This window comes from Rhipicephalus sanguineus, chromosome 4, assembly GCF_013339695.2.
Source record: "Rhipicephalus sanguineus isolate Rsan-2018 chromosome 4, BIME_Rsan_1.4, whole genome shotgun sequence".
Lineage (NCBI taxonomy): Eukaryota > Metazoa > Arthropoda > Arachnida > Ixodida > Ixodidae > Rhipicephalus > Rhipicephalus sanguineus.
Window position 1 is genome coordinate 12,349,874 of NC_051179.1, and position 15,200 is coordinate 12,365,073.

At 50.2% G+C, this 15,200-nt stretch overlaps 1 protein-coding gene across 4 annotated transcripts in view; it reads right to left on the reverse strand.

The window, feature by feature from the left end:
* LOC119389401 (tumor protein p73) overlaps nucleotides 1-15,200 on the reverse strand; it is a gene marked incomplete at its 3' end in the record, with an annotated part of 102,865 nt that overhangs the window by 54,831 nt on the left and 32,834 nt on the right. Inside the window, 1 exon segment of one of the 4 annotated variants that reach the window (XM_049414419.1) lies at nucleotides 2,010-2,088. Within the exon segment in view, the coding sequence (XP_049270376.1) occupies nucleotides 2,010-2,088 (79 nt within the window). 4 annotated transcript variants of the gene reach the window in all.

The following is a 15,200-nucleotide window of genomic DNA, read 5'->3' on the forward strand; positions in this document are numbered from 1 at the left end:
ATTTATGTTCGTCGTAGTCATGCCATGCAATACCAATTTTGGTGTATATCAAGCTAGCGAAACGGCCGCGAGCGCACTATGAGCATGGTATGTAAATCATGCCCTACACGACATGCCTGTCATGATTTTCATGTTACCAGCTGTCATTTATGTTCGCCATACAGAAATGCTTCGTCGTAACTTTTGGTATCTATCCATATAATTAATGGCTGCAAGCGCACTGAGACCATGTCTTGTAAATAATGCTGTACATGACATGCGTGTCATGATTTGCACGATAGGACCTGTCACTTATGTTTGTCCTACAATCTTCTCATGTCATACCAATTTTGGCATGTATCAAGTTAACGAAACGGCCGCAAGAGCACCAAGACCGTGGCATGTAAATCATGCCGTTCATGACGTGCATGTAATGATTTTCATGTTATGGCCTATCGTTTATGTTCGTCATATAGTCATGTTGTGCCATACCAATTTTGGTATACGTCCCATTAACGAAACGGCTCGGTGAGCACAAAGTCGTAGGCGGCTAGACAGACAGACAGACAGACAGATAGACAAGCTCAAATTCGCAGAAGTTCGCTAAGAAATGCTCTGCCTTTAAAAAACAGCGCTAAAAAGACAGGACGAAAAAAGGACACAGCGCCATGCTCTGTGTCTTTCTTCGTCCCATCTTTTAGCACCGTTTTTGTATGAGTGATCCATGGCTTCAAGTGTGGCATTGCCCCTTAAGTTTTCAGAACCATCAGCGCAGCTGAAGGCACCCTGCTGTTCGGAGTGACACATGCACACACACAAAGACCTGCTGCTCTCTGTTACAGGCAGCGCGTCCAAGCACTGAGCGCAGGACAGTCATGCACAATCAAGCATATTCTTAAATGTTAGGTTTGGAGTAAACTAAGAATGAACAATACAATATGAGTCAGTGAAATAACTGACCAGTTCTTTGGATAGTATCCTCTAGACACTACCACCATACGAAGGGGGACCAAAAAGTAATGCAAATAAATGTTTTCACTGAGGCAGAAAGGCAGCTAATAGGAGCATGCATACTTTAAAATTGTCCCCATGACTTGGTCGAGAAAAATCTTGATATATAATTCTTGTACGCTGACTGCACTGCTTCCTTCTGAGCTTCATTTCTCACCTTTTGTCAGTTTAGTGATGGCGAAAGAACAAGGTCAAGTTCGTTATAAATTTTTTTTATCAACAACACCGGTGACACAAGATCTTAAGCAGAGGTGTGCTAATGCTCGAAACTTAAGTCAATTACTACACTTTTAATGTTCATCATTTGAAAGATGTGTGTTCTAAGAATTTGAAACATTCAAAAAGATTAGAAATTTGACCAAACATCTTAATTACACTTTAAAAAAAATCTTGCACTTTTTTGGTAAGTGCAAGGAAACAACAGAAGCACGCACTGAAGGTGATTAGTTTGCAAGATTTGCTGAATGGTTTTGAACAATTCATAAAGGAGCAAGACAAGTACATCATGCCTTTTGAGTGTGAAGATGATCAATGCTTAGAGATATTTGAATTGAAATGCGTATTAAGAAAAGGCACAATTCTCATTACTCTTGGTTCCCTTCTCGTGCTGCTCTATTATTTTTTTTTTTGCGTACAACCTCTATCCTACTTATTTTTGCAAGACCTTTCTTTCCATCATCAGGATATTAAATTTTAATGCTGTTAGAGAAAAAAAAGAAGTTGGCTATCACAAAAAGCACACTCAGGGTGGCCCTTCCAAAATTATTTGCTTGAATTATTGAAGTTAGCAGTGGTCATGTACCCCTTATACGTGCCCACCCAGATGTGAGCATCTCCCCATAACCGTAAACCACATGGGCAATACTGACGCAGCCTTTCACCCAATTGTTGGCATAATATCAAGAATAAATGCTTAGTAACGCGTTCTTAAATGTCATAATATTATGCCAAAAAAGAGTACAGTGTATAAATACAGCCTACACAAGACATCAAGAGGTTTAACAATTAAGGGTTCTCACCGTCCAACTGACGCTTTTAGTAGCCTTAGTTTGCGAAGAGCAAGTCACATCAAATCCACAGTAGCCCTCGAACACACTCCTGCAAAAGACAACAGAAAACAAGATGTCCTCCTGAAGACAAATTTAAAATAGAATAAAAAGTAAATGCTGTTCTATTTAAAGGGGCCCTGCAACACATTTCAAAGTTACCGTAGAATGACCTAACCATTCATTGCTGTTACGTGAATCTCCTCATGCAAAAGCTTTTGGAATCTGCCAAGTACCTGGGAATGAGGCATAACTAAGCTGCTGTACCGCTGCTACCAACAACGAAATAAATGCACTGCCAAAATAAAATGCACAACCAAAGTAAATGTTGCCTAATCTACCTTAAAAGTAGGGTTGTGCAAATATTCAAAAAATTCGAATAACGAATCGAACAGCATTCTATTCAATTCAGTACTTGGACCGAATACGGCATATTCAAACTATCGAATATTTTTCTATTAATCAGCACCAAAGGGAAAACCCCAGAGGAACAACACGTTGGAAGAGCAAGGGATAATTTTTGTTTTTATTAATTAATTACCAAGATGCATGCAGTTCAAGCTTTTACGGGACTATTGATGCTTTACTTATCACCGGATGGAGGATTTTTTGCTTTAAACTCCACTGCTGCGGAAGCGAATGTGTTCTCAATAAACTATCATTATCATTAGATTCATGATGTTCATTTATGAAATATTGAACTTTACTGTCTTAGTGTTATTTAACCCCTTAACTGCTTTGGACGAGCAGAGCTCGTCCTGCCCAAACTGTCCCCAAACTGCTTTGGACGAGCAGAGCTCGTCCTAGCGGAATAGGTACTCCCCTCTAGCGTTCAGGGCAAGAGGCGCTCTTCTACAGCTTAGATTGCGTGTAATCCACCAGATGGCAGCATTTACTTGGCAATTTATTTTTCTCCTGCGGAAAGAGGGCGGTTTTTGTATGAAAAGATGGCTTGCGGTGGCGGGCACCTATGCATAACTGGCTCGTCAACACGAAAAGAGGCTTTTCGTTTTCGTCATCTTCTTCGAGTGATGATCATTCGGATACAGATGTTTATCTTGTGTCCGGAAGTGAAGACAGCGAAGGCGGTGAATTGAGCATCTCCTCCGGTGATGATGAAGACAGCTCGGAAGCGAACATCGCGAGTGCTCGCCAGTGGATCCTGCTTGATGCAGGCAATCCTCCTGTGAAGCATCCTTGCTTTCCATTCTTGGCCATTCGAGGCAAAGCTTTCAACTTGTCATCGACAGATGACCTTAGGAGTATATTCAGCAATTTCTTCAAAAGTGCTTCATTTGCTCTCGGAAGCGAGGAGAAGACGGGAAAAAGTTGAGAAAGGAAACTCGCTTTTGGTGCAGGAGCTGCAACAGGCCCCCTTGCGTTATTCCGTGTTTTGATTTGACTAAGTATGTGGTACAAAATATTTTTTAACATCGACTAGCTATTTTTTAGTACAATCAGATTCGAAATCAGCAATAAAAAAAATAGGCACTTTTGGTTGGGAAATTTTCAAAAAAATAAAGCACTTAAGGGGTTAAAAGCTGGTGAGAAGAGAGAGAGATGAAAAAAGGAAGGCCGGGAGGTTAACGAGATATTAGCATCTGGTTTGCTACCGATCACTGGGGTGAGAAAATAGGGCCAAGAAAGAGGGTCTAGAGAGAGAGGGGAAAAAAAAGAGGAGAAACAAAAACGCACCTACACACACAGGATAAAAAACAACAACACACACAGGAAAGGCGTTCTGGTTACAATCGCTCAACAAGTTGGATGACCGACCTTTGTCGGAGGAAGGAATGCTACGGCATCGACAAGACGCAACGTCACAGAAGAAGGCCATGCAAGCGCTGCTGCGCTTCTCGCGATCGACCGGCCTTTCTGAGCTGGTGACAAAGTACCACCTAGAATACTGAAGTAACTGCTGTATTCATCCTCGAGTTAAAAAATACCTCGAAGGCTCAGTCGCTACTGTATACAAGTTTACTTTAGTTTACATAATTGTACTTTGTTAAAGCTTGTGAATATTTATTTAAAATTAAAAGTTGTAGAATTCTAGGCCTGTCTTGAAATTGGTTGCCTTGCTATTCAAAAACAATTCAAATAGTATTCGATTCATATTCGATTTGGCCCTAAGTTTCACTATTCGCACACCCCTCCGTAAAAAAACCTTTTCTGTTGGGGTGTGCTAACAGTGAAATTTCATCTTTATCTGAAGTCTGATCGAATAGCGCAAAACAGTGGCCAAAAATAGTGAATATTGTTGATGGAAGATCCATTATTCCAATCTGCAGTGGCCCTCCTGAGGGTGAACAGGGGCAATTTGTTCATATGGCACCTGCATTTGATAAAAGAGCTGCTCTTTTTGCCAGGCACATCGACAACACTGGCACTTGAAGGGTAACCTGGGGTCTGATGTGACATCAGCATTCCCACTAGAGCACACGTGTCAGTATTACCAGAGTCCTTCAATGCTTTTCTGGTCACGAAACTCCGCCCGCAGTTTCATACAGGGACAGAGGCGGCCGCTAGGGTCGCCGCGGTCAACGCGGGGGCATTCGTGCGCGCGCGCTGCGCTCGGCTGAATGCTGTGCCGGTTGGAGGCAATGGTTTAACGGTGCATCAAACCGCAATATTTCAACTACCATTCATACTTCACCTGACATACGATGTGTTAGTCGCATACGCGTGTAAAAAACTTACTTTCGCGTCTTTTTTTTGTTTTTAATATGAAGGCTGCGATGCACATACAGTCGTGCCGACGCGGCAATATTAGCTGTATATGTTGTTCCAGCGAGGTTCCTTACCTCAGGCAGTGGAGCACGGGATATTAACCTAGACTTGTCACACTGCACAAGCCTTACAAACCCACCAACTCGCAAACTGAAGTTTCGTAGCGGGAGTTGAGCCAGCGCCGATCGCGCTATTTACAATCACGTCGTCTACGCCGCGGGAGTTTAACACAGCCGCATTACAAAAAAGAAATGATCTACATTCCCGTGTTTACAGTTTATAAAAGCTAACTTCTCTCCGCTGCACCCTACCTCACAGAGCTTCGGCAACACTTGAAGTCTGGAGTGACGAAGCTTTCGCAAGGTATAGCGTCCGTGTGCCGGGTGAACACGAGCTGATCTCTAGGACCTAACCTAGCCTTAACTCCGAGTTTGTAACCACGTTTTGTTCATTTTCTACGAGTAACTTTGACAATTTCATGTTACGTGGAAATTGCACGAGCGAAAGTGTGTCGCGCTTTACATTGCGCAGCGTCGAAAAGGCACTCGCGGGTATCTCCAATCTTCGCGCTCGTGGTACCTTCACAAATCAAAACGTGCGTTACTTTGACTGCTTAGATGGACTATGTCTGCACCGCGTGATGCAACGACTTTCTTAATGAAGACTGCACAAGGAAGACGTGAAACGAAACCGCGTTTCGCTAATCTAGAGAAAATAAGCACATATGTGGTCACAAGCAGAGCTCTGTTGCGCTTTCGAATTATTCAAAACGTGGAAAACGTAACACGGGGCAAAATACCCAAAAACGTGTCAAGCTGAGGAAACACTAACGCCCTTTCCATCTATACTTCACTATAAATGCTTATTTTGATGCACAGGTTTGAGAACAGCCCACTGTCGAGCCACTAATACACAGTAAACAAAGCAAAAATGCTACGGTTGAAAGAGAAAGATAGAAAAATTTTTATTGCAAAAATACCTGAGAAAACAGAAAGCCATGAGCGACATTTTTCTAGCGTAGGGAAACTCTCTGCACGGTCAGTATATGGAGGTAGCAAGCTAATGCAAAAAACAAGGAAAACTCTGAAGTACAATATAAAAATAAAAAAAATAGCTTAGTTGACATTCAGTCAATAAAAATGGGAAAAAAACGCTTTTTTTAACAACGGCAAACAAGGAAACAATGCAAAGCATTTAATAAGCTGGAAAGAACCTAAACAACTATTCTAAAAAGACAGGGCGTGCAAACACGGACGCAAAAGTCACGACACCACAAACGCCTGGTATCGTTACTTCTTCCTTGTGTCCGTGTTTGCACGCCGTGTCTTTTTAGAATGAATACTTACCAACTAGCTCGGCTCTCTGTTATTCTAAAAAACTTGCAAGCTGCGAAAGAAACAGCGCCGGCCCGCAACTTTGCCTTCTCGCGTCACAGAGACACATTTTCTCAATTCAATATGAAGTCGTCCGTTCGAATAACGTCGATGGCGTCAAAATGTTTATCGCACATTCTAACCTGTTCAACATCGAAGGTAAATCCGGCCGCTTCCTGTCGCGGTATTGCACGTTTCTATTCATCCCTGTCATCGCCGTCCATCGGCAAACTAAACGACGACACCTTTCCGCTCGTACCTCTGTAGCCGGAGCGACAACCCGGTACACAGCAAGTCTTCGGCATCGTCGCTCACGTACACTATCCATGTCCTCGCACACAATTCTCACACCTGTCAGTCACACAAATTAAGAAACAACGAGGAAAACTGAACGCCGATGCCGCCGGATTCCTCGGGCCCCCACCTCTCTCTACATAGCGAAGCTCTCCTCAATGCCCCCTGCGCGCTCCTAGCGCCGCCGCGCGGCCGCAGCGGCGACATAGCAAGCTCACCCCATAGCGTTACGGAGGAGTTTCGTGACCAGAAAAGCATTGAAGGACTCTGGTATTACAGAAACGAAGTGCACTTTACAGTGCAATGATGTGAATGCAGTTAACTGCCGATTTTTCGGACGCCCAATTTTCCGGACATGCTCGAAAATTCGGACGCTTTCGCGGCACCGTCACCAGCCCCACAGACGTCAATGTATTAAAATGTCAGAAATTTCGGACGCTGAAGCTCTTCCGCATCCGATTTTTTGGACTTTCTGTCCAAATTGCAGGTCCGAAAGGCATTAAGTGGAGCCCCACCTCTCCTGCGTCTATCATCTCATAGGTTCGAACCAGCACTTTTGCGAGTCTATCTGTTTGCGACAGTAGCAGAGTTCGAAAGTCAGCTTTGCCACAAGGCTTATGCAGTGAAGCAGACCAGAAATTCAAAGGGGCCGCTATCACAGCATTGTGCGGCGATGTCTAAAGATAAGCAGCGGAAATGCATGGAGGCGTGATGGCGGTAGGTGGCAAACGTGCCAGTACGGCTTAATCGCTGACAACCTTTACGATAAGCATCTGCAGTTAACTGCTCGGTAGTGCATGTGGCCTAGCGCAGTTGCTTGCGTACTGCACGCATTTAATAGGCGAGGAACCAAACGAGCCGCGCTGTCATTCATGCTGCCGCTTTCTGCAAGATCGCTAAGTGCGCCGCACAGACGCATCATCATGAACCCGTTCATGACAAATGCGTGCGTACGGTACAGCAACAGTACACTGACGGCATCAGCTTAGTTGGCAATGTGCTGCACACAACTCGAAACGATCGGCTTCACACGGCAGCAAATGCTACGTACCGGCGTAGATTAGGCGATGTGTGTGCGCATCGGGGAAAGCCGGACGAGTCGTCCGCTCTTCCACCACAGTCTTTGTGTTCGGCATCATCGTTTCCGAACGCTCCATGCGAGAGAGCCGTAATCTATTCCGCGCTTTGCTGGTTTCTGCGGCGCTCATCACGAGACGCAAATTTGCAAGTGGCAGTTGGTACGTAGTTTAGCAGGGTTCGTGGCAGGTACCGAATGTACTTGCGAGAGCCTGGGCGCACACCAAAATGCCTGATAAGTGTACTGGGAGGCATTAAAGGTATTTTGTACATGGCGGCGGCGATTTCACCGCTTAAGAGGAATAAAAAAGCGTGAATTCGTTTTTTCAGACTGCCCGTTTTTTCGGACTGCCCGATTTTTCGGACGATTTCGCGGTTCCTAGGGAGTCCGAAAAATCGGACAATGACAGTATTATACGTGACATTCGTTAGTGTATTCTTCTGGGGTCGAGCAACGCTTGAATCAACGCTTGAATATACAGTTAAACCTGCATATAACGAAATTGACAAATTACCAGAAAAATTAGTTATAAACAGGTTTTCGTTATATCCAGTTTCAGCATGAAAATTCAGAAAAGAGTCACACAAATTAAACACAAGGGGCATGGAAGGCAGAGCTCTCCCAAAGCATTTATTTAGCGGCAAAAACTGCATATCTTGCTCTATTGCTTGTTTGTGAGGGATCGCAATACTGAACGTTTGTAGTACATCAATACAACACTGCTCCATCATCGTCTAGCCATGGCCTTCGAGATTGGCTCCGGCAACGTGCCATCGCGTAGCCAGAGCCAATCTCGAAGGTCACGGTCTCGCGAACTTGCGGCGCCATGACAGTGATGAGTCAACCTCCGAAGATCCAGTCACCGTGGTCGCGGACAGTTTCCACCAGCGCCTAATCTGACATCTCCTTGGTAGTGACAACACAGCTGTTGGCATTAAAAAAAAGCGTAAGAGCTGCACGTCGTCAGGGGCTGCTCCATGGGCGCGAGTGAAACCACGAATGCGCATGGCGTCGAAAACGAAGAGCAAACTCCATATGTGACTCGAACTCGAAGTGTAACGACACAGAGCAAGGTTTTTTTTTTTTTTTAGTTGCGTCATCTGGTGTCACATTAACGAAGTGCAGTTCGGAGACTACTGCAACAACCGACGAGTGGCGCTGCCAGCAGAAAAGGTGATTTTCTTTCTTTCTTTATTTTTTTTAAAGAAAGCTAGCGCGGTTAGCGTGGTGGCACCCGCAAGTGGCTGGATGAGGTTTGCAGGGGGAGAGGGGCACGCCTGCGCATGCGCCTGCGGCAACAACTGCCTGCCCGCCTCGCACACACCCGCACGCACAAACAAGTGCTTCCTCTCGCCTCGCAGTCAGCAGGGCTACGAGCGCGCCATGCGCGCCGCTGCCGCTTCACGCTCTCGCTGGCGGGGTAATCGCAGAAGGTGCATGCAGTGCTCATGCCAAAAAGACAAAATTCAGGATGAAATCCCTAGGTTGTCGGCGGCGAAAATTCGCTACATCAAGGGTGTCTCCCGCTGCCGCTCTGTTACATGGACTTCGTAAATACATGTGCTTCTATGGAGTAACGACGGGGAATAGAAAAACTTCCTAATATCAAGGAATTCGTTGTATGGAGGTACGTTATAGGCAGGCTTAACTGTAGTAGCTTGCTGAATCATAGGAATACAAATGTAATGTTTATTAGACTACTACAGTTGAGCCTGTATGTAACGTAATTGACGAATGTCGGCAATATTTCGTTATATACAGGTTTTCGTAACATGCAGTTTCATATGAAAATCGACAAGTATCATGCAAAACAGAACCAAATCGAGATGGACATCCCTTCAGAAGACCTCACCTACGACAATTATTCAGAAGAAAAAAATAGCGTGATTTTGGTTTGTGTTTTCTTCATATAGGATGACATCAAGCGGTGCTCCAAGGAAGTTAATTCATGAAATGCAGCTTCATCATCCTGCGCGCCGGCAGCACAACGCAAGACATCCACCGCATCCATCACTTCCTTCGCGGTAGGCACGGCAAACAGTGGATCTTTCTCTAATGCACCTTCGTCGTGACCGCGATGTTGCACCAGTTCAACAAGCGCTGCATCTGACATTTCTTCAGCACATACTGTTACGTTTGGCCTTAAAATTCATCGAGGCAGGCGCTATTGAGCGTACAGCTGTCTGCCAGAATGCTGCAAAAATTGAAAACTCGCGCTTTACGGACACCTAACGCCATCTAGCCTAAGCTTGGCCAACTAACTTTCCACTCTCACCTTTCTTTGTTTACATTTCGCCCACAGAGCCGTTCCCGCGAGCGCACTTTGAACGGAATGCGGTTTCGTTTTACGTGAGAATGGCCGCCCGTCCCCGCCGCGCGCCGCGACAGCCGATTGCTGTTGCAAGCACTCCGGCCGCTTCTAGCGATGATTTTTTCGATCTTAGTAGCGAAGATGACTCGAGTGACGAAGTGGAAGCTTCAGATTCGAGTTCCGACGATGACACTTGTGGGGATCCGAGGCGCGCCCGAAGCCACTGCGCGGGCATTTCGAATCCTTTCCCTCTCCTGTTCTCCCGCGACGGCTACGCGCCGACACTCGTGGTGGCGCTGCGCGCGGTCGGAGAGCCGCGAAATTCGGCGGGACAGACGCGCGTGCAGGCCGGAACGAACTCTCTCTCTCCTCGGACGCCGCTGGGTAAGCACGTATTTTCCTTCCGGTCCAACGTCCCCTTTGGGAATCGCTGGACTGTAGCCTGCCTGGGTGCCTCGGCATCCTTGCAGGCGTGTTTACCTCAGTGTTAGCTCCGGTTCGTACGTGAAGCCAAAGAGCGGTGCCTAGTGCTCGCGCGCGGTCGTACCACGCCGAGTCGCACTTGCCGGAGGCCCACACGTACGGAGATTGCCCTAACCCTCGCGACCAGGCCCAGTGGTCACCGCGAGGGTGCGCAGCATAGCCGCGAGGGACCTTTTCCCGAGCGGCGTGTCAAAGCTCGCCATTGCGAGCTGCGACGTGCTTCGCGGAACCCCTTGGTGTATCGTCCGCGCGGGAGGCCCTTTGCTTCCCCGTGCCCCGGGAGCGGACGTGTACAGTGTGTGTGTTGGGGTGCCGCAAAAGGCAAATAAAGTGTTTGTGTGTGTATGTTAGCTCGAACACTGTGTTTATGCTGCGCGGCGCTCAACGCCTTTGCTAGCTGAGCGCGTGCGGAGCGGTGCGCTAAACGTAAGCAGGCGACGGTAGACGCGGCCCTGTGGCTCGCTAAGCCTGAACCCGCGGTAGTCTTCGGCTCCGGTGAGCATCGAGGCTACCACACTGGCGCCCAACGCGGTATCAAAGGCTCATTAAGCCTTTGATTAGACTTAGTCGAGTCAGCACGCCTTTGCGTATCAGGCTCGCCGTGTTACCCGCGTTATGTCTGCTAGGCGTGAGTTTTGTCCGCTGTCGTTTTTAGCAGATACCGCTTTGCTCGAGAACAGGGCCAGTGCCCCCTTCGAGCAGCATGCGCAACATGCGCTCCCCGAGAACGGCGCAACGGCCGGTATCCCTTTTGAAACCGCGCCGCTTATCGAGCTCGGAGACAGTTCCCCACCGCTTGAACGCGCCGTTAACGCACCGCCAGCCTCCTTTGAAGCGGGTGCACAGACGCTGCTGCAAAATGCCGCCCAAATGATACAGGCGCTCACAGGGGCAGTCCAAACGCTTTCGGCTGTTCCGAAACGCACTCATCCCGCTGTCATGTTGGCCGTTCCGACCTACAGCGGCTACGGTGATCTGCAAAGTGCACGAGATTACCTGGACTCTCTGTCACGTTATCAGAGAGCCATGGGTTTGGACGATCAGGATGTGCTCGGACGCGTCGTCCCGGCTGCACTGACTGACACGGCGGCGAGGTGGTATCGGCTTTCAGGCCACCGAGCAGCAACCCTCGATGAGTTCCGCGCAGCCTTCCTGCGCGAATTCTTACCCGCTGACTACGAGAGTAGGATGCGGCGCGAGCTCGAGCTCCGCACACAAGCTCCTGACGAGTCGCTTCAGGAGTACGTACGCGCGATGGACGACCTTTTCTCTATCGCCGAGCCCAGAGCCTAGAACGAGGAACGTGTCGAACGGGTGATTAGGCAGGCGCATCCGACCTTTTCGGCGTACCTGCGCGGCAGCCGCTTCCGAGATTTAGAGGAATTGGCCGCCGAGGCGAAGCGCATTCAAGGCGACATTCTCGCCGCGCGCGCCTATCGCCCGCCACCGTCAGCCAGCGTGGCCCTTGAACCGCGCTGCGCGTGGGGAGGGGCCGTGCCCTCTCCCCAACGGCAACAGCCCGCCGGAGCTGCCTTTGCGGCTCCCGCTAGGAGCGGGCACAGTTGGGAGCTGAGCGATCGCGCTCTAGATCCCTACGCGTACGCGAGGCGCGCAGCAGCCTGTGCTGCACCGCAACTCGACGCGCGCGAGCAGGGACGCTATCCGACCCAGCGCATCGATGAGGGTGACACTCGTCATAACAGATCCTTTGATCAACAGGAGAACCGACCCCTGCCGCTAGAGGCTGCTCCTCCTCGGGAGAGGGGCCGCGACGGCGCATCTTCCCTTTCCCGAGACGGAATGCGCTGCTTCCGCTGCCGCGAGCGAGGGCACATAGCGAGGGAGTGTCCCGTATCTAGGCCTCCTGTGAGGCAGGGAAACGGGGGCGCGGGTCGTTCGTGAAGGCACGAGCGGCCGAACACTTGCTTCTCCCCTCCGCGTACCGGGCAAGCAGTCTTGCTGGTGCGCACGCGCCGTTTATTTCGGTCATTATTGCCGGCCGCGAATTTTCGGCGTTGCTGGACACGGGCGCAAGCGCTTCGTTGTTTGGCGAACAGGTTTTGTCCCACTTGCGGAAGCACTTGGTGCGCTTGCGGGACAGCCGAACGACATTCACCCTCGCGAAGGGCGTGGCCCAGTCGGCTGGCGCCGCAAGGTTGACTGTCAGATGGGGAGGTCGAAGGAGACGCACGCGTTTCGTTCATCTCCCAGGGCTCAGTGTTCCTGTGATTCTCGGTCGGGACTTTCTCCTAAAAACCGGTATCGTTGTGGACATTGCGAATGGCGGCTATCGCGACGGACCTTTTTCCCAGCTCAAGCCGTTCATCAGCCCGCCGGCGTATACAACTGCCTGTGCAGTAGAGGCGTCGGAACCGTGTCGCGTGCAAAGTTCGGGGGCAGGCCCCTGCGCTATGCGCTCGTCGGCTCAAAATCCCCATCGGGATCGAGCGGCACGACACGCAGAGGCTCCGCATCCTTTGACCGCCTGTGCGACTCATTTGGATGATACACAGAAGGCTCGTTTGTCGGCACTGTTACGCGAGTACGACGAGCTCTTCACCGATCAGCCGGGCTGTACTGAGTTGGTGAGCCACGCGATCGAAACTGGCGACGCGCTTCCTTTGAAGTGTAATCCCAGGCCCGTCAGCCTGGCCAAGAGGCAGGTTATTGACGGCTTGCTGGACGATATGCTTTCAGCTGGCATTGTTCGCCGTTCGTCCAGCGCCTGGGCGTCTCCAATTGTGTTGGTGCCTAAGAAAGATGGCAGTCATCGCCTGTGCGTAGACTACCGCCGTCTGAACGGAGTGACTCGTAAGGATGCCTATCCGCTCCCCACGATTAGCTCCATCGTAGGAAACCTCGGCACTGCGCGGTACTTCACCACGTTAGATGCCTCCAAAGGTTACCTACAGGTCCGAATGGATGAGCGTGACCGGTGCAAGACCGCGTTCACCTCCCACAGAGGGTTGTTTGAGTTCACTCGTATGCCCTTTGGTCTTTGTAATGCTCCTGCGACTTTTCAGAGACTCATGGACCGCGTCCTCGGGGAAGCAAAGTGGTCATACTGCATGTGCTACCTCGACGACATCGTGATTTATTCACGAACCTTCGAAGAGCACTTGGCCCATGTTGCCGATGTGCTCAAGAGGGTGAGGGCTGCCGGGATGACGTTAAATCCCGCGAAAGCCCAATTAGCGCAGACTCGAGTTCAGTTACTTGGGTTTACGCTGGGCGAAGGCTCCATTGAGCCAGACCGGGAGAAACTTCGAGCAATCCTCGATTTCCCCGTGCCCGAGGACGTACGTGGCCTGCGCCGCTTTCTTGGAATGGCCAACTTTTACCGGTCGTTCATTCCGTCCTGTGCCCGAGTGCAGGCGCCCTTGACCAAGCTCTTGGGTAAGTCTGCGGTGTGGCGATGGGGACCTGAGCAGCAAGAGGCTTTTTGCCATCTGTCTAGCGCCATTGCGGAGACAGCGCAGCTCAAGCTCCCCGACCTGACCAGACCGTTTGTTGTCCAGACTGACGCGAGTGATCTGGGATTAGGAGCAGTTCTCCTACAGGAATACGATGGCGTGTTGCAGCCGCTGGCCTTTGCCAGCCGCTCGCTGATACCCGCGGAGAAGAATTATTCCGTGACTGAGAGGGAGTGTCTAGCCGTCGTGTTTGCACTGCGGAAGTTTGATGTCTACTTGGATGGGACGAAGTTTGTGGTGCAAACAGATCACAGCGCGCTAAGCTGGCTGATGCGGCTCCGTGAGCCTGCGGGCAGGCTGGCGCGCTGGGCTCTCCTAATACAGCATTATGACTTTTCAGTGCAGTATCGGAAGGGGAGCACTAACGTGGTAGCTGACGCGCTATCTCGTGCCCCAGTGTCTACCGGGAGCCTGGATCCCAGTGCGACAGCCGCAAGCGGTGCCTTTGCGCAAGCAAGCGACGGGGGCGAAACGGCGGCCGAGCCGCCGAGCGGAGAGAAGGGTGAGTGCGCCGACGAGCGAACCCTTTCCGCGAGCCAGGCGAGCCAGGCAAGCAGCACGCCGCGACGCGGGCGAGAGGGTGAGCAACACGGAAGCGAACCCATGACGCCGACGCAAGCGGCAGCGATGGCTGCAGTCCTGAGTGGGAACGATACCAGGCTCCCCTTTGGGAGAATGGGAATCGCTTTCAGCAGGCAAGAGCTACTGAAGGCCCAGCAAGATGATCCGTTTTGTCGCGAGTTGAGCGACGGTCTCAGGGAGACGGAGCGCTGTGACGCTGCTGGTAGTGCGGCGGGCGCAGGGGGACGGGAACCGGCGTGTGTCGCTGGGTCCCCCGCGGATACATACTTGCTGGACCATGACGGGCTCCTGCTGAAATACATAGCCACCGATGAGGAGTCCGTGGACCCGTTTAAGGTGGTTATGCCCAAAAGTCTGAGAGCCGCACTGTTGCGATCCTCTCACGACGAACCCATGGCCGGTCACCTGAGTGGCTCCAAAGTTTTTGCAAAACTGAGCAAGACTGTGACCTGGCTTGGCATGAAGCGTGACATTTTCCGCTATTGCCGTTCCTGCCATGTCTGTCAAGCGGTGAAATCAAGGGGTGGCAAGCCGCCCGGCCTGATGAAACCGATTGTCAGTGAGCGTCCGTGGCAAGTAGCCACCTGCGATCTAATGGGGCCGTTCCCCAGAAGCAAGCAGGGGTTCATACATCTGATGGTAGTCGTGGATCATTTTTCGAAGTGGGTGGAATTGTTTCCACTTCGGAAGGTGACCAGCGCGAGCGGTGCTTGAGAGGCTGCAGGAAGTGTTTTGTCGGTTCGGCTTTCCGGAAAGACTGATTACTGACAACGCGTCGTATTTCACCGCTCGGGTGTTTGGTGATACGTGCCGTTCCCTAGGAATTAATCACTGCACCACTTT